Genomic DNA, 19,643 nt, shown 5'->3' on the forward strand with positions numbered 1-19,643 from the left:
GCGGAGCAAAGAACCGTATGGATGACAGGGCCTTAACTCACAGAAGCATAAGAGCGAAGAAGCGAGATCGTGCATAAAACAAGACCAAGCTAGTTGGCAGCGAGGCATTAGGATAACTCGGCAGCGTATGTCGTACGGAAAAATAACAGAGTTAATCCTAGCAGAAAATGAATGGACCGTTCCAACAGCGCGGCAGCGTCCCAAAAACGCAAGGCGCCGTTTCCGTACTCAGTCATACCCTAGGTGTTCTCTTCCGCCGTTCCCGGACGGACAGGCCACGAGGACAGAACGCCAACAAAACAAACACCGATTGGAAGGGCGTGCAAAACGAGCCTCAGGACAAGATGTTGCAGAAGAGTGTCGAAACGGTCAAGACACAGTTCCAATTTGGTTTGAAAACGGGCTCTCCACGACACGGCATGGAGTTTGCTGTCGAAGCACCACGCGGCCATACTCCGTGTTTTCAAGGCTAACACCGCGCACACCCTCGCCTTGATGACAAACAAGTGTATGACAGTCCCATACTGGCATGACGGGCAGGTCATCAGCAGGTGTGCGCCGCCGTTTTTATGTTTTGTCGTCTTGTGCCTCGGACGAACGACTCGTGCGCCCGTTCCACACAAACTCTCCGCGTCCGTCTGACACCTCCCCTCACCACCATTTCTTGTTCCAGAAGAACGGTACCGTCGCCAGGTACGAACGTATCCATATTGCCGTGCCGGGGGAGGGGTGGAACGTTTGCTCCGATTCGCAATGTCCAGGGCCTTGAGCAAACGCAAATCTCGCTTGACCGTTTTGTCCTTGTCTTGACAACTCAAATCCGCCCCATCCGGGCCGCGACTTGCTGTCACGTTGAGCGGTGCTTCGCTTTCTCGTGCCTTCCAGATCATCAACACCAGTCCTCGTGCTTGACAAGGGCCAGAGCGCGTGAGTCTTCCGTGCGTATGGAGCAGGGCATCAGACACTCGAATGTCTTCTCGTGACAAGCACGCCATGAAACCAACCATTCCGTAAAAGCCGTATTTCCTTTACTGCTTTGACAGGCCGTGACGATGGCCCTGTTGTTATCAGATCGGGATTTTGAATGCGTGTGCAGATGCGTACGAATACGATATCATGCCCGGTACTCCGTACGAGGCTTTGACAGGGCTCAGCAGATTCATGCATGATTTGAATGCGCTGCCTCTGTACGAGACGGCCATCAGAGCCCAAACACCGTTTTGATAAAGCACACGGGAGGATTGATTTGACGTTTTCTTTGTGCTGACATAACAAGACGAGTTTTTGGAAACGAACGCACTGTCGTCGAGCTCTACAGATGTTTTGTCATCTGGCTTGTGTGTCCTATGTCGCAATAGCGGTCATCGGTGGTAATTCCGGCAACCGGTTCCAGACGAGAGATGGGGGAAAATAGCAGGACCCGCACGACACAATGGGCAGGGGCACATGATGTTTACTTGTTAGCTCCACGGCCGCTCGCGTCTTCGGTCTGTCGAGTCAAGGCGGGCTGCGCATTTCCTGGGGAAACTGTAACGATCCCAATGCGTAAAGATAGTCACAGACCGAGGGCCGAACATCGTCCAGCGGACAGACGGCTGGCTGTAATATTCCAGATCAAGATGCCATGGTCCAGCCGGTTACCTGTAGTCGCGCAGCCCTCTGGCTTCCCCGTTTTATGGGAATTGCGGGAATGCTGTCAATTGACTTCACACCACCGTCGTGGTCCATTTGCCGCCGCCTGCCGCGTTCCAGCCCCGTTTCTGCCATCACGACAGGGCCTTTGCGAACGTGCATGATGCGATCGATACGGACGTTCCGAGATAGGCACAAGGCTTTGCAACAGCATAGAAACATAGATTGTAGTTGTAACTGCCCACAACAGCCACCTTCCTCTTTCCTGTTTCGTCTACCAGACGTCTTTCCGCTTGTCGGAGTGCTGTTTGCGCCGGAAACGGCAAGCGGTAACGGCCAGCGGCAGCGGCCGCTAAGGCCAGGCGCACCTTCCTGGCCCGGTCACGGAGCTCACGACAACTCGTCGACAGACTCTCTCTACTTGTCGGGTCTTCAATTGTCGATGAAAGTCGTTCTTCCGAACGGAATATAAAGAATACCGTTCGGGCCCTAACTGCGGTACTCCGTTCCAGCTGTTGAGCTGTTGCGTCGCATTGCAGGTGGCAGTTGAGCTCCGTGTTGGAAAGTGTTCGGGCCGCGCAACAGTTCCTTTCTCATATAATAATAATACATCGTACGACTGCCTGTTGCGCAGCAAATACGCAAATAAATTGCTTCTGTTAATAGAACTGGAAAACGAGAAGAGCGAAAACGACGTCTCCTTTTTATCTCGTCTACGGAGTACGACATACAATCCCTCGCCTGTTTCCAGGCTCCCACATTCTGAAAGTGGGCCATGTACGTCTCCGTGTTGCGTGGAGTATTTATTCATAGCCTGGTCTTGGCTGCTATTTTTACACGCGACGCAAGTTCCTACTGTACTCTGAACTCGACGTCGTATGCGCAGGGAACGGCCCCATATTGCTCCCTATTGCTCCTTCCCTACGGAATACGGACTCGGAAACGTCCTGTGCCCAAATCCGTCTCGACTTATCAAATCTGTCCATCCGTCATAGTTGTAAGACACGTGCCTGCACACAAAGCCTCGCTCTGTCGTGTATCTCCTGGGACAACCACAGCCGCAAAGGCCAATACGAGTAGGATACCCGACGTTGCCTAGGAGTTTGATGGAGATTGGACGTCTCTTGAAATAGGACACAGGTTCTTGGCAGGGCCAAACCTAATGCTATCTATCCACTTTACACTTTTGGCACTCGTCTAGATGGGGGCCCGTCAAGAGAGTTGCCGACAAGTATCGATGCTGGACGACGGTCGACGTTGGGCCATGAAACGGAATCCGAATTGGGACATGCAAAGCTGAGCATGTTGCGCGTGTCCCCTGCAGCGCATCCCTCGTTTCATTGTGCAATTACAACTACGGAGTACAGAGTGTGTGCTCTTATTTTTTGTTTTGTCACGTCTCCCTGTTTTCCGAGAGGGTTTGTGAGGTCAGACCAGAGCCGCTTAGGAATCGTCACGACCCAAACGTGATGGCTTTCCAATAGCCCGTTTTTGACAGCTGTCGGGCCATTGTCCGTTGGTGCTGCGACGTGATCATAAATCCGGAGCCGTCGCTTATCTCCTTAGTTTGAGTTGTCCATCGAACAGCAACAGCCAACGTCCGCAGCGCTACGATCGTCTACAAGCCTGTTTGCTGATTAACTGTAGCCCCGTTAGCAGGGAAAATGACACGATGGAGACGTCAGATCCCTGGGGGTTCACACCCCGGATTTCAAATGCATGATACCACTGAGCGTATAAGCCAATGATGGCGTGCTCGGCTACTGGTCTTTGTCTCATTGAAACGCTCCCGCTGATGATGCCACTGCAAAGGGTCAAACGATAAACCGTCGTTGTTCTCATTGGGTCCTCATTGGTATCCCCTTTGTTGTGCGTGACGATAGCCAACGGTTCTGACGTGTTGGTCGCATTGGTCAGCCTCCTCGGCGTTTGTCTGTCCTAGGTAAGATGGGGCGAGCAACTACAGGGTATGACAACCGTCGTCTATCATAAGCAGAATCAGCACCAGTGCCATCGTTTGTCGTTTTCTCACCAGTAGTATCAGCAGGAAAGCGAAAGACAGGACAGCGCCGTCAACCACGGCCGTTTGACCCCTCTTTCTGATGTTTGGGGATATGTCAGCTTGTAATTACACGACCTGTGTGTCTCTGAGTTTCAAGCCGAACGTCCAAAGAAGGACTCGAAGTGTCACGCAACTCTTGGGCGGTTATCAAAAGGCTCGACAAAGGATGGCGTAGTAGAAGAGAGCCATTGTCAAAGGGCCATCGCAATTCCGTAACCGACGACGAGCCGAATGAAAGGAAAAGGATCAAGGGCTTTGGGATCAAGGGCTTTGGGATCAAGGGCTTTGAAATGCTCAAAGCAATTCGCACAAAGGCTTTGCCAGGTCCAGAGATGGTTCCTGATTGGACGCGGACGTTGTGGTCTGTAATTACGGGCATGGGGCGGAGTGACGAGCGGATGAGTCAAAAGGTGACAAAATGCGTGACAAAAGCCGACGCCCACCCTCGGCCAAAGAAGCCCACCGTCCCTGTCCCACTGTGCCCCACCGCTATCCACGCGCTCTGGCGCGCCCGTGACTCTTTCCCAAGAATGGACCCCACTTATGTAGGGAGCAAAAGTGCAGAGTGGGTCCGATCCGGGCCCCTCCTTCTAGGCCTCGCGCTGTTGCGATGGACTGACTGGTCCTCGATCTGGTCTGGCCCTTTCCCGTACGATGACTCTCCTTATCGCTCGCTCAATCGCACTAAATTTCCTTATCAGTCTATCTATCCGCCAGCCGCCCTCTTTTTTTTTTTTTTTTTAAAAAAAAAAATCTTTATGGCTGTCGCCTCCTCGATGGGCCCTTAGCTGGGCAGTATCTCGCAATCGATTTCACCCTCCATGTCCCCACAACACTCTTCCGATTAGATCATAGAAAACATCGACGACATCATGTACGACGTAGTTGAGTGATTGATGTGAAAATGAAGCGTTGAAACAGCAGAGATGTACATAAATAGGACACTTTGGCAGTTGACATCGGCGCTGTCGTCACTGTCTGTCGCCTGGCGGCTGAAACAGCGCTGCCTAGGGAGGGCCGATCAAAGGTGTTGATTCGCTGTCCTCAAGCAGGACAGGGGCAATCCAATTTTTTACACCGAGACTCTACCCCAACGCAGGAGCAAGATAAAGAAGAAACAGGGGGAAAAGAAAATAAAAAAGAAAGCATTGCCACTTGCTATACATCGTATCCGTCTGTCGTGTCAACTTATGCCTGATTTGATACGATTCGTATTTTCAGGACATGAAGTTTCTTTGATATTTTACTATGGCACTTTGCATGCTTGGTCACTAGAACTTTTGAAAGGTTTTGTTTGAATAAATTATATTCGTAGGCGACTACGCTCAACCTCTATTTTTCGAGGGAGTGCGGTGCCTGTAAATGTTGGAGATGTTGTAGCTAACCTGCTCTAGTTCCCAAAACCCCGTAGACAAATAAAAACAGAAATTCGCTTTTTTTGTGTGATTCTAAAAAAGACAACCCGCCAATATGGTATCCGAGAAATGAAACGAAATATGAAGAGGTATTCGCTATGCAAGAGAAGATGCAAGAAACAAGACGCTTTCGTGAGAGAAAAAAGACAAAAAGGTGGATAGGGTTTTTTGTCTTAGTAGACAGACAGCGCCGTGATCAACCTTGCAGGGTTGCGCGGCGGCAAAAAGTAGTGTGCTGTGCTGTCGTCGTCGAAAGCATCGTGGTCGTCTTCTTGCGGCGACGCGATGGCCTTGATGGCCGTGGTCGCCGCCGTCTTGGCGAGACCCGCTGCCGCCTTCTTGTCAAAGGACTGCAGGGTCACCGCCGGCGGCGACGGCGGCATCGAGGACTCGTCGTCCTCGGACGAAATGTCCGAGTCCTCCTCGATGACCAGTTCCGGTGGTGACGAGATGTGGGCGATGGAGGCGGGTAAAGAGAGCGAGGCGGACGAGGCAGAGTGGGAGGGAGAGCGGGTGAGGGTGAGGCGGGCGGCGTCGGACTCTTCGTCGTACGCCTCGTCGTCGTCGTCCTCCTCCTCCTCATCGTCTGCTGTGCTGTACGCGTCCTCGTCGACCGTCTCCACGGCCGCCTTGTTCGAGGCCACGCGGCGCAGAGGCGCGGCGTCGGCCATCAAAATGTCCTCGTCGTCCTCCACAGACGACGCAGGCGACTGCTGCTCGAACTCGTCAAACTCGTCGTCCGATTCGCTGTAGTCGGAGCTGGCGTCGGAGCTGGCATCCGAGTCGTCGTCGTTGTCGGCGTGCCACTCCTCCTCGGCTTCCTCGACGACGGTGTCGGCCCACTGCACGTGGCGGTCGGCCTTTTGCGGTGCCGGCTGCGGCTGCTGGGCCTTGTTGGCGCCGCGCACCGACTGGTTGAACCACGACTCCTGCTCGCGCTCGGCATCGGCCAGCTCCAGCATCAGAGTGTCCAAGAGGTTGGCGTGGCCGACCAGCAGGCGCAGGTCGTGGTCGGGGCGGGCCGCCTGCGACGACAGCTTAGCCCGGGCCTTGTGGGCCAGGAAGTAGGTTTGTGTGATGCTCATGGTCTTGCGTTGTGGTGCGGAGAAGGGAGAGGGAGCAAGGGGTGACGTCTTGGTAGACGAGAATGTTGATGTTGTTGTTGTAGACATTGTGAAGAGAGAGAAAAAAGCAGTATCCAAAAAAGACTTTTGGGTGTGGATAGATTATGTATGGACAAACACAGGGCTCTCAAAGGGCTGCCTGTGACTCAAAGAGATGGTGAAAGACAAGACCCGATTGCGGAACTGCGGCTGTTGTGGTGGGGCGGTTCTCGGGGTTTCGTGCTTTGTCTGCTACTTGTTCTAGGCGAACGAGTTTTGCGTGCGAAAAAATGGTGGCGGCTTGTCAGTATGACTGGGAACCTGGTTGGGGCTGCGAAGTTATGTAATAATGGAGAGGTGGTGGTCATGGACTGGAGGGGGACTGGAGAGGTGAAGCTCGTGAAGAGATCAAGTCAAGATTGTTTGCAGATGCTGATGCTGTTGCTGCTGCTGTTCTGTTCCTGTTATGTTGAGGAAGGTGCAAGTTGCAGAGTCGAGTTGAGTTGAATTGAGAATGGAAGGAGAGATCGAGAAAGAAGACAGACTCGAGGAAGGGGCGAACGGGTCATTATTAACTACGAAATGGATGCCACGGAACGAGACGAACAAGAAGGAGAGGAAGAAACGGTTTGCAATCCAAGTCCTCACCCGTAAGCCCATAACAGGAGCAACGGCCGTGACGAGAAAGCGAAAGCGACCATTTTGCGAGTTGGCGCAGCCTAGTTCGTCACCCTTTTCGTCGCACACCCCCCTTCCTTGTCCCTGAGGTCTGGACGCGCAGTCTTGCCGTTCCCCGATTTCACCGTATTTTCGAGCCAAAATTCCGTGGGCGGTCCGCACTTTCCATTGTCTCCGTTGGCCGGGGTTTACCAAGCAGTAAAATCCTAAGGCCCCAGGGCAGAGGGCAGGGCAGGCACAAGGGCAAGTACGAGGGGGCGTGGGGCTAGCCAAAACGGAGGCGCCTTCCGCGTATAAGGACGTATTACAAAAGTACGACCAAGGGCGTGGCTGACAAAAGAGGGAAGCGAGGAAAGAGCGAAAAGTCGGGGACGGAGGTTATGCTGCTGCCTCGTTAGGCACGACTCGCAGGGCGCTGTGGGGCTAGTAGGGCGTGGTGCCGAGAAAACTGTACAAAATAGTCCCAAGCACAGAACGGATCTGTCATACATTCGCGAGACGGAGACGGCAGTGACAGCGAGAACGAGCAGGAACGGCCAGGGGCCCCACCTGCCAAGTCGCGAAAGCGACACAGCTGACAAAACAAACTCTGCCCAAACGGCGCTAACAAAACGCCTAGCACGCAGGGGAAGGGCGCGCGCCCTGAGAAAGTACGAAGACGGAGAAAACGGTGGACACTGTATCTTACAAGCGACCGTTTTGTCGCAATGCCAGAATCCCTTCTTTTCTCCGAAGCCCGGTCATAACAACCCCAGGCCCAAACACCGTCCGCTCTGCCTTTACGACGTACGTCCTACGTACTAGTCTCCTAGTCAGCACTTTACGCGCAGCCGGCGGCGGTGAACCTCGATGGAGCCCTGGTCCGTCTCTTGGTTCGTCTCGCATTCTCTCGTAACGAGATCCACTTCTGCTGCGGTTTCTGAGGAATCCGAAGGCAGAATGAGTAAGACACGAATCCTCCCCATTGAACTGGGCATTGGCACTGGTCCTGGCCCGGTCGCCGAGCAAAACGCGAGGCCAAGCGAGCGTGATGCGCACGTTTCTGTAGCGCACCAGTCGTTCCTTCCAGGCTTCGACATTCTGGCTGTGCGTGCTCTTTCTCCATTTCATGGCTCTGAGGTGTCCCTTTGTCTTCCCGGGCATCTGTTTTTCATTCCTTCCGTTTTGATGTTCAATCAACTTCCTCTTACGACGTAATGCACAATTTCACTGCCTAACGCATTGCGACAACCAAAGATTACGCACATGCATCACTGAAAAGTCGGTTGCAGGGCATCATATCTCCGGTCGGCAACCTTTTTGGCCCTGGGCCCTGGATATGATGACGGTTTGCGATTGATGACGCCGCGTGCTTGTCCTCCGTACCGCAGTTCACGCTGATGTCGCTTCCTTTCCGTCAATTTGGATGCGACCGACTTGGACGGAAGAAAAGCTGTTTTGTCGTTTCACAACCGCTTTTTTAACAAAGTCGGCATGGATCGAATAATAAAGTCGAGGACATACTGGAATGTGACAAATTCCACCGGTGGACCAGATCGCACCTCAATGATACTCGAACGTCGAATGCGTCCGGTTCTGATTTGTGGACGTCGTCGTCGACGTTTAACATGCGTGTTCGACGATCGACAAGACGGCGGTGAATCGCTCGGCTATCAGGCCTCTCTCTTTTGCTGGTTTGTAATTCGTAAGCTACGCCAGCGTGTCAGAGATTTGGCACGAAAACGGTTTGCAGCCGGCGGGAGCATAACGGATTGGTTTCTTTGTTCTGTAGTGAAGTTGAAGTTATGGTGGCCGTTTTAGACTGAGTGGACAGGGTGTCACTTTATTGAGAGTGAAAGACTGCACAATACGAATTACACCGGGCTGGCGTCATCACAGTCGCATTCACTGCTCCTATAAATCGTACACTCGCTAAGGCAATCTACGAGAAAACGGACAGGCCCTGTAACCCGCTAATTGGTGCTCGTCCCTTGTTCCTGACAAACGCGGCTGTGAAATTTCTAATCCTTTCGTGGATTTGTGTTATTCGGCTGATTCCATCTAGGCCCAGCACCTTCCACCCTCTTCGAAGGACAGATTGGCACTTTGGCATTACGGACGGTGTACTCTCACTTCCCTAAAGTCCTTGGAACGGCGCACACCTCCGTATCGAACTGCTGCACGACATACAGCCGTGTCTGTAGAATGTATATCCGTTCGTCGCACCTTGATGAACGGATGGCCGTGTGATGGGAATCGTAGTTTGGCAGGCGCTTCTCATTCTTATGTCAGCCAGTCAGACAGGACTGTTGTCCGCGGTTGTTGGCGTGATGATCCGCGACTGTCTGACGGAGTAAGTCCGTATTGCCGTGACAATGTCAAGTGAGCAAACGATGATGATTTGAAAGATTAATTTCCTAACTAGGCAATACGTGACTCCTTTTTTCATGAGACAAGCATCCTATTCGAAGATTTTGTTATCCCTCCCGTCGTCGACCTAATAACTGTCTCGGAAGATGGAAAAAGGCAACAGCCCACGGGCGGAAAGGACTGCCGGCCGGAAGTCAGACGAGAAGTTCATAGTTGAGGTTGGTGCATATTCTCACGGAACTTTCTTTGCGATATCTCCGTTTAACTCGACTGGCGCCATGACGGCGTGAGGCTGTGAGCATGTTCTCATCATGTCTTTTCTGTTGTTGGCTTTCAACTCTTACCCGTTATGTTGAAGAACGCGGATCAAAAGGATGACAGTACGCCCTAACGGAGGAAAAATAGATTCAACACCGACCCAGATCGATAATTGACCAAGCCACACGCCTTTACGTGCCCCTCGTTTCTAAATGCTGGTGCCTGAAGGCTTTGAAGACTGAAGACTGTGGGGGGACACCGTTTTGCTCGTTCTCGCTTTGCTAAGAAAAGCGAGAAATAGAAAGAAAAGCAGCACCACAAAAAGTCCGAAGAGAGTCCTAGGAGCAAAATCGTGCCGACTGCGAAGCAAGGACCCTGTCCCAATGTTACCTAATCTACGCATGGTAGCTCAACACACCACAACGCTGGCCTCGTAATACGAGCGGCCCAAGAGCGCCAGTGCGGCGGTCGATGACCTAATGGTGCAAGTGCAGTCGCAAGCCTCACGTCGCACTCCACTCGGGCCCTTGGAAGTCGGCCGAAGCGAAAACCCCGACCGACTTTTCAAAACGGTGCGCCAAGTTGATCCCCTTCCCTTCCTCCCCCAAAACGGGAAAGCCATGATTACAAAACCAAATACGCCGTATCTGCAATCTCACGTCGTATGTCGTATATCTCAAATCTTCCCAGTGGGGCAAGGGCGAGGCTTGGGGGAATGCCCTTGTGAGCCATCCCATCATTTCCTGAACAAGGCTGCATTAAGCGAGAGTTTTGAACCCGGCCGTGTATTGTGTCGAGTAGAATACGGCCTACCTCTTGTTCGAATTAGAAGAGAATGATGACTGTCGAGCCGGTCCACCTTCTTCTTTCAGTGTGCTCGCAGCGATGGGCGTACACTTGGCGCAACTGGGCGCAAAATCGTGGCTTGGACAAGCGACGGCAAGCATCACTTCCGAAGTACAAAGTACGGCGCATCGTGTCGTATGATGCCGTATTTGGGCGTGGAAGGTCCCTTGTGAGGCAAGGCACGCAATACGCGAGAGGATGCGGTGGTCGGTTGTCGATGTGCTGTCGCTTCAAATGGCCCTTTTAGGAAGCCTTTGCTGGGCCGTCCTCTCGTATCTCGCACTTTCGGTGATTGTGCCGGCCTGGATGCCTTGCAGCCTTCTCTCAGGGGGCCCGTCTGGGTTCCTCCGGCGGTTCTTTTGCCGTTGCCTGTCCAAAGCCACGCCAGCCTTGCGCGGCCCCTGTCGCGCTGGGAGACTGGCTCCACTCGTATTTTCTCTTTTCACGATGCAATCAATTTAAACGTTGGTGGGCAAGGCAACGGTGCCTGTCGCCAAAAGTGTCGCCAGAAGTGTCGCCCGTCGTGCCTCGCATATCGTGTAGTCGTATCGCGCACATCGCAAGGCCTCGTTCAATCAACGCATCTTCGCGGGTCAATTCGACTTCTCGGCCACATAGCAGGCGGAATCCAATTCCCCGAGATGTTTGAGTGCAATGGGCGGTTTGAGTCTGTGGTTGTGTTTGTGCGGGTTTGCAATTCGTTCAATTCCCGTCCGATTGCCCCGAGTCTCCGTTGGAGCTTGCTCCTGCCGTTTTTGCTTCGTTCTGGGAGCCAAAGAAAACGGAAGGAACCCAGGACTGTAAAGTTCTCCGTAGGGCTGGAGCGATCTCTGACCCGCCTTCCGTACACCCCCCCCCCCCCCCCCCCGGGACCATCTGCCCCCACTCTCGCTACACTACCCAAAGACGTATGACTCTCACGCTGACTTAACAATCGTAGCAATTTCTGCCCTTCGTACCTCTTCTCTGCGTCTCCCAAACGCCGGGCTCCGTAATCTCCTTTTCCCGCCCTTTGCGCCTTGGCAAAGACGAACCAAGGAAAACGAAAGCGAGCACTGAGCGAAGGCTGCATGGAGCCAGGACGATGATTACATAGCAAAAAGCAGTTACAAATCGTTCTCTTCATTAACAATATACGAAGTACTCAATATACTCAATATCACACAACCAGAGCTCCAAACAAGGTCGCGCAATCCTGCCCAAAGAGGAAATCGCATTGAAAGACCTTCCCCAGCAAATCGTTCTTCCGGTAAACTGCTTTGTTCCTTTTGTGATTCTTCCCCAGTTTCTCAAGAGGGCTGTGCCATTTGCCAGCGACATATTTCGTAGGAAAACGAGCTGTCATCCAAATCAGGCGAAATGAAGCGACAGTACGATGTTTGCTTGGCCAGTCTTGGTTGTCGTTGTGCTGCGTTGGTGCTCTGTTGTCACGGCTGCACAGCCACGGTGCTGTTAACAAAACGTTGAGTCTTAACTATATGCAGTAAGTGAGCCGTCCATGGATTATCCTGTTGACTCGATACGCGATACGCCATTTTCAATTGAGTTTTGTCCGCGTCGTTTATTTTTTAACTACACCAGGCTTGTCGTTGCCCGGTTGGAATTGTTCTGCGAAATGCAACCGCACTGCGCCCTACGATTTACACGCATTGTGGTTACAGCCCCCATGGCACGCGTGGTAACTCACTGTTTTGTCGTCTGCCTTTATCGGCGCGCATCTCCATGGTCATTATGACGCATCAAGGCAGTCTGAGAACTGTTTCCCGCCGACTTTGCAGAACCGTGACGAGAGACGGCCAGGCGGTGCCGGCACCCGTTCCGTCGATCTTTATCTCAACATTCACTTCGTAGACGCGGTGTGTCCGAAACGCGAGCACGACCTCCTTGGTGTCCTTTGGTCTGCACATCACAAAAGCTTATCCTGTTTTGGCATTTTTGTTTCCAGTGCGTGCAGGAGATGCAAGAGTCGCGGACTTTTCAAGTCAAACGCCGACAGAACAACCGTCCGCCGCGTGTGTGTCATCTGGATGGAACTGTCCTGCATTTGTCGTGTCTGCTTACGACATTCCCCGTACATTTGCTGCGTTTGCTGTCGCTCACCAAAAAAGCACAACCAAAGCACTCGGGATTAAGACCAGCCCTGGTCCGTCAATCGTTTTGGCTTACGAACTAAACCGGGCAAGACAGCGTTTGGAATTCTCACTGCAGGGGACAGGGGGCGTGGTCAGCAGACTGCAGTATCTGGAGCACGCTCCGTTTTGTCATTTTGTGTGTCTGCAGTTTCGTGAATTCCCCGTCTTACTTTTGTGCTGACGGTGTGTGCCGTAATTCGTACACCCACTCACTGGCCACGAAAACTTGCCGGCGGCCGGCTTGTTGTCGTGGTTGTCTGTCTTATCGATAATCGAAATTCCCCGTTTCACAATCCCTATTGTTTCCCAGCAAACTCCATCTACTTTTCGTGATGCTTTTCCGTACTTCCGCAATGTTAAGCATCCGCGGCCTTGTGACCTTTTTTGACTTTCTGGTCCTCCGCCTTTTGGAACCCTTTCCGTTTCTTTTCGTCCGTGGGCCCCCGTTAACAATAAGAGAGAAAGGGTCGGGTAGTCGTGATGCGTTGTTTCTTTCCGCTTTTTTGGTTATTTTTAAAGAAAAAAAGAACGTTTTGAGTGTCAGAAGCGTCCACGAGACCACATTTTGAATCAAAATCAGACTCTGGTGTCCGAGATGTTTGGCCGATTTTGGTGTCCTGGCATCCTCACGAAACGGACGTCGAAACAGCGCATCCATAAACGGTCGCAACCATTGATTTGGCAGAGGACTTTGTGTTTTCAGGGTCTCCGACCTCGCCCATTGTAATCCTCGTCTTGGTTTCTCGATTTCTTTGATAACCGCACGTCGTTTCTCGCATTCTTTCCTTGTTTGGAGCCCTGGTGGATCTCGTTTGCCCTGCCCTGCCCGCTTCGTCACTGGCTTCTTTGTTCGTTCGCCAGTCCCCAAAGCATAATGACCTCCATCACGCATCACGCGCTCTGTCGGCGTCGCCTTTTTCATTAAATGCCGGCCAAGGTTGGACAGTAAGCGAGAACGACGAGTGAGTGTAACTCCGAACGGGGGAAATGGGCCAATCACAATGCGTCCTTAACTCCTGTCCGCGTCCTACCCCCGAGCGGTCGTGCCTTCCGCACATGTCTTTCCCAGTTTTGTTTGTTCCAGCCTGCTGGGTCGTTGTAACATCAGACGGGAGGAAAGAACGTATGGCCAGCCAGCAGGAGCGACAACACTCACCTAATAAAAGTCTCCGGCGACAAGAAAGATTCCGAGCCGACGCTACGACGGCTCCAAGCTGTGAGTGGCTGACGTACAATATGTACGACAAGGAGCTCGGTTGACGACATACACGAAAGGTAAACACGTACTTCGTACACATTCGCGTACCCACATTGTGGGCTGTGCCGACTGTGGGGAAGAGCAGCCAAAATGGACGACAGGATCCCGTACTCCAGGCTGTGTTATAGACACAGTCGTAAGAATATTTATGGTTAGGCAGCTGTGTTCTATGTTCTGGGCTCGTCTCTGGCCAGAATCTGACAGGTGAAACGACGGCGTGTGGCTTCGGTGTATGATACACTTACTTTGGTTGACCACCTTTCGTTACCACTGCCGACGTCTTATTGTGCTCTGTTTGAAATGTTATTTATGTGGACATAGGATACAGGCGCACAGTTACAGCGCTCACACCGAAGCTCGGAGACGAGAGGACGACGAACGCAGAACGTCGTCAATTTGCAAGGCGAAAGGGAAACGGGCAGGGGTAGCAGCGGTGCCTTGGCGCAATGGGCGAAATTGACTGGGAGACCTGGAATACCTGGACAAACTAGACGAGCTGGCAATTGATTGGGCTGCGACGACAGGCAGACAACAAAACGAAAAGTACAACCAATGAAAAGCAGAAAAGCCCCTATAATTACAGTACACGTCGCAAACACCGAACGCAGGCCCGGCCGTAGACGGTCGTCAAAACGCTGGCCTCGTACGACGGGCTTCGTAAGATATGTCCGACGAGGGAATACGGAAAGAGGTGAACAGGGGCGTGTGGGTTGAGCTGGAAAGGGCTGACGACAGACTACAGACCACGTCAGACACCATCGCAAAGGAACAAATCATATCGCGAACACTGTGAAAACGGCATAGGCTCAAAAGGCGATCGCCACGAAGCATGCATCGTCCTGAGTAGGCGAGGTCGGGGAGGTCAGCCGAGAGCTGAGGTCAAATTGCGTGAAGGTCAGTGAGTGGGTGAATGAGATGAGTGACACAAAACAAAGGGGGAGGGGGGGAGAGGGAGAGAGAGAGCAAAAACGAAAGAAAAAAAGCAAGAAACAAGAAAGCAAGGGAGCAGTGTTAGACTGTGGGGGCAGCTGGGTCTGCGCGAACCTCTGCCTGAACCGAGTGGACGGTAGCTGAAAAGTGGCGAGCTGAACCCGAACAAAAGTATTGGCATACGCTGTAAATCAAAGGCGTGGCAAGCGAGCCGAGCCAAATAAGTGAGACATGATAAGTCCCAATTCGGACAGGAAGCCGTCAGGGAAACACCGAGAACGAGCACCAACAAAGACAGACAAAATTAGAGTAGAAAAGACGATCGGCACGGGGTTCACCGTCCACAAAGAGTAAAGTGAAAGGCGAAAGAAAAAGTTAAAAGAGGCTTAACAAGGTTCCAAGATAGTAATTTAAAAGAGGCTTCTCTCCATCGTGTTTCAGGCAACGTGGCGGCAGATGGCATGTGAGCAAAGGAAAATAAGAGACAAAGGGATGAACCCACAACAAAAGTGTACAGAGGAGCGCGTGCAAAGTGACGTCCCAAATATTAAAGGAGAAAAAATAAATAAGAAAAACAGGAGCCATAGGTTGCTTTCTTTTTATTTGTTTCTATATGCAGGTGTATGTCTTATTCCTAATTGATATTGATATTCGTTATTTTTTGTACCGAACAGCAATCTCCGCTTCCTCTCTGGATTATGGACATACATCTGTAACGGCGTAGCATTTCCTTGCACTCTGTTTGCTTCAATCGCTTCCTACCACCTCGGCTCCCATCAGGAAATGAATCCGACATCGCTCTTCAGCTCCGACACTACACCATTAATAAACCTCTTCCTTGTGCTAGGTTCAGCCTAGCCGTAAAATTGTAATCTATCCACCCAAGAAACTGGGTGACCTACCTAAGAAGAAAGGGGAGATAATAAAAGAATACGGGATAAGCCTTGCACCGAATGCCTGCGCGCTTGTTCCCCCCGGAAAGACATGCCCCTATTCGGCAATTTCAGATGAGACTGTCGTATATAGTACGACAAACGATGTACATTGTGTAACCAGATGGGACGACCGAATAGATGGAGCTGTAGTGATATTCGCACACTGCCACAAGACATTGAGTGACAGACAACCTTATGCACTCTGGTTGGGCGAAGTACCAATCAAGTAAATCGAGAAACAGTATCTCAAACAAGCCCACTAACTTGGTGGTGTTAAGAAGGTTCTATTGCAGGTATTTATATATATAAGCTCTATTTTATTTGTAATTTTTTTTATTTTTAAAAAGACAGCTGCGACCTTTGCATATATGTAAAATATAAATAAAAACGCAAGCGAGAAACAGAGCAAAAATAACAGGCCGACATAAAAAGGAATATGATACAGATGATATGCAGGTGTTCATTAGTTTAGCCTCGCCCCATCTCGTATTACACAAACAATATACAATCACGTCTATTTTCGGTTCACTGTCATAACAAGGCCGCCCCGACAGCTCGGTTAAGACCTCAGGAGAGAGGTCCTTGGCGAAGTCTGTACGACATGGCCCCTGAAGCCTGTCCAGCACGTACAGGATCGTGTGCCCCCACCGGCATCGACATGTTCATCCAATTTGACGCCCTCGTCGACACCGAACCGCCACTCGCTACACACCATCCATGGCAGCATTGTGCCCGCTCTCTCTTTGGTTATGAGCACCGTTTCTGTATCGCACTGTCTCGCTTGTCATAGAGTGCACGTCGAGGATGTCGATAGGGAGTAAATGCCAATAAAACGCCTCCACGCAAGTGGCTTTGTCTGTAATCTATTATGCTGCTCGTAAACCCGCCATGTGTATGCAAACGTGCTTAAAGACGCAAGAAATAAAACGAATAACGAAAAACAACCTCGACCTCGGCAGCAACACCCACGCCTCTCACTGGCGACATATGGCCCTCTCCGACCGCCATCGGGCTTCGCCTTGCCTTGCTCGGCTACGCCTGCCTGCCCTCCCTCTTACGTCGCCCGCAGCTTCAGCATCCCCCGCTTCCGCTTGCCGCCCACCTCGCGGTTCTCCTCAATCTCCAGCAGCGCCTCCCGCTTCTTCTCGCCCACCAGCTTCAGCGCCTCCTTGGTCACGCGCGTCTCCAAGTTGACACCCTCCTCGGACCACGCTTCGAGCGGACGGCCCACGCGCGCCTCAATCGCCAGCACCAGGTCCACGTCCCGCTGGCCAACAAACGTCACGGCCTCGCCACGGCGGCCCGCACGCGCCGTACGACCAACACGGTGGATGTAGTCGTCGGGGAGGCGCGGCACGTCGTAGTTGACAACAAGCGCCACCTCGGGGATATCGAGACCACGCGCAGCCACATCTGTCGCCACGAGGATGCGCGCCGCCGCCGCGCGGAACCGCCCCAGGTTGTCGGTGCGCTGGCGCTGCGGCAGCGCGGCGTGCAGCGCCGTGACGCGGTGGCCCAGCAGCCGCAGCAGGTGGTGCAGGTACGCCGCCGTGGACGTGCGGTTGACAAAGACGATGACGGCGGGCAGCGCGGCGTTGTGCGCTGTGCTCAAAAAGGCGTGCAGATAGTGCTCGCGGTGGGTCACGGGAACGGTCAAGTGGCACTGTGTCAGTGTGGCCGGGATGGCTGGTGCGTGCGTCTCGACCTCGCACACAAACACGGGCAGCCGGTCGGCGCTGCGGGGCATCGTCTTGAGCGCGCGCACCTCGGGCGTCACCGTGGCCGTGAACAGCAGCGTCTGGCGCTTGGTCGGCGGCGGCAGCGCGCTCAGGCACGTCTCGACATCGGGCAGCATGCTGCCCGAGGCCGCGCCGTCGCTTCTGTTCTTGTTCTTCTTTCCACCACCACCGCGAGAAGCAGCATCGGGCAGCGTCGGAGCCGCTGTGAGCAGCCGATCGGCTTCATCGAGCACGACATACCGCACACGCTTCAGCCCGCCAACCGTGTCCTCGCCCGACGTGCGGATGTGGTCCGCCAGGCGGCCCGGAGTGGCAATGACAATGTGTGGGTTCTTGGCCAGGGCAATCGCCTGCGGCCGCATGTCCGCACCGCCAGTAACGAGCAGCGCTTTGAGCGGCTGCGGCGCCGAGATGGCCATGAACTGCTCGTAAATCTGGAGGGCCAGCTCGCGCGTCGGCGTCAGCACCAGGGCGAAGATGGCGCTCGGGTCTGCCGACCACGCCTGCAGGATGGGCACGGCAAAAGCGACCGTCTTGCCGGAACCGGTGCGGCTGCCACCGATGCAGTCGTGGCCCCTGAGGATGGCCGGGATACAGCCCTTTTGAATCGCCGTCGGCCGGCGGATGGCCATGTTGGAGAGCGAGCGGACCAGCCAGGGCTTCACACTGATGGCGTCAAAGGTGGTGTTGGGGTCGGTCGGCGCCGCGAGCACGTTGGCGGCGGCGTCGGCGGCCGGGTCCTCGGGCGCTGTGCCGTTGGCATCGCCCGCAGCAATTGCTCTGACGGCCTCGTCAATCGCCTTCTTCTGGGCAGCTGCCGTTGCCGCCGTCTTGTCGTCCGTCGGCACACGCGAGCGGACACGCGACGGGGCACTAAACGTAGACGGGATATGTGCTACCTTGGGCAGCAGCTGTGCCGCCACCTTCTTGTCCTCGTCCTCATCCTCCTCTGCCTCTTCCTCCTCCCCTTCACTCTCTTCGCTCTCTTCGCTTTCTTCGCTCTCCGACTCGTCAGAGCTTTCTTCGTCAGAGCTTTCCTCCTCAGCTGCGTCTTGTCTCACGCGGCGCTTCTTGCGCGGCTCATCGCTGTCGAGATAGTCGGACTCGTCGTCTGAGTCGCTTGCGGGCGGGTTGGCGCTTAGCAGGCCGCTCCTCCGGACCACCTTGCCATCGGTTTTTGGTAATGTGGACGCAGGCATGGCGTGTATCGTTGTTCGAGAAAAGGGGAAACGGGCAAAAGGGGAAAGGCTGGTTGTGGCGTGGTCGATTGGCTCGAACAGGAAGGATGTGGTCGAGGTATGACGACCCGTATTGCACTGAACTAGCTGCATCGCTCCTTCCCAGTATTTTCACTTTTTCTGCCATCAAAATTTCCCCATGTGGAACGACAAAAATTAGGCGGTGAGGCGGTGACAGCCAGTCAGTTAGGCCCAGGTCGCGCAGCAATAAGTGGACCGGCTTGGCTGCCCGTGGGCGGGGAAAGAACGGCCCAGGCCAGGCCAGGACAGGCTTAAAACCCCTGTAGAAAGCGGCACTAAGACAGGCAACCTCCACTGATGGACACAGCTTTCCATCATGAAGCGCGCGCTTGAGAGAGGAGAAAATGAAGAGCAGTTGCGAGATGGCAGCATACGACGTATCTTACATGGCAGCATAGAGGTCTTGCCCATAAGACTGTTTCGTTTTTGTGGTAAAGGTTCAAAGCTCGAGGAAATGAAGCCAAACCAGGGATGCAATGTGACACAGGGGCATGCAGGCTGCTAGGACCCAAGATAATGGCTCTCCTGACGCCGAGGATCACCGGGGCGCAGGTTAACCGTTTCTGGGCGAGACAGGTAGGTGCTTTCAAGCATCGGGCGGGACGGACAGCCGGCATGGCAGCCAGCACATAATTTATGAACAGCCAGAGACTAGGTTGCGGGCGGCGCTTAAAGGGAAATGCGGATGTGACAATTGATGAGAAAATTGATGCGTTCTGTAGCTGATATGTCGTCGACATATACTGCTGACATGTAAAGCAAACTGCATGGTTAGCTCTGATGAGAGAACGGAATGCGGTCGCCGTTGGTGACCAGGGCACAAACCGCGGCGACTTATGTGATGATGTGAACGGGCCTCCGTCGACGAATGGAACAAGGCGAGCGTACAATTCGAAAAGGAGCATAGAAATCATAATAAAAAAACACGTCGGCGAACGCCCATGACGTCTGTCAAGCCTGGACGGAGTATATCGTCGAAATGGCATTGTTCGACGGGTGGAATGCCGTGCCTTCCTCAACACACCGCTCTCTGATTGGATGGCACAT

At 53.3% G+C, this 19,643-nt stretch overlaps 2 protein-coding genes across 2 annotated transcripts; both read right to left on the reverse strand.

The window, feature by feature from the left end:
- Nucleotides 1-5,282: 5,282 nt before the first annotated feature.
- Nucleotides 5,283-6,281, reverse strand: SPBR_01889 (uncharacterized protein; the record flags this gene model as incomplete). The annotated part of the gene is made up of 1 exon (XM_040760199.1): nt 5,283-6,281. The coding sequence occupies one exon, from the start codon at nt 6,279-6,281 to the stop codon at nt 5,283-5,285; it is 999 nt and encodes a 332-aa protein (XP_040619684.1).
- Nucleotides 6,282-16,652: 10,371 nt separating this feature from the next.
- SPBR_01513 (ATP-dependent RNA helicase DDX49/DBP8) lies at nt 16,653-18,536 on the reverse strand (the record flags this gene model as incomplete). Its single annotated transcript, XM_040759823.1, has 1 exon — nt 16,653-18,536. The coding sequence occupies one exon, from the start codon at nt 18,534-18,536 to the stop codon at nt 16,653-16,655; it is 1,884 nt and encodes a 627-aa protein (XP_040619685.1).
- Nucleotides 18,537-19,643: the final 1,107 nt, after the last annotated feature.

This window comes from Sporothrix brasiliensis, assembly GCF_000820605.1.
Source record: "Sporothrix brasiliensis 5110 chromosome Unknown Cont18, whole genome shotgun sequence".
NCBI classification, from domain to species: Eukaryota; Fungi; Ascomycota; class Sordariomycetes; order Ophiostomatales; family Ophiostomataceae; genus Sporothrix; species Sporothrix brasiliensis.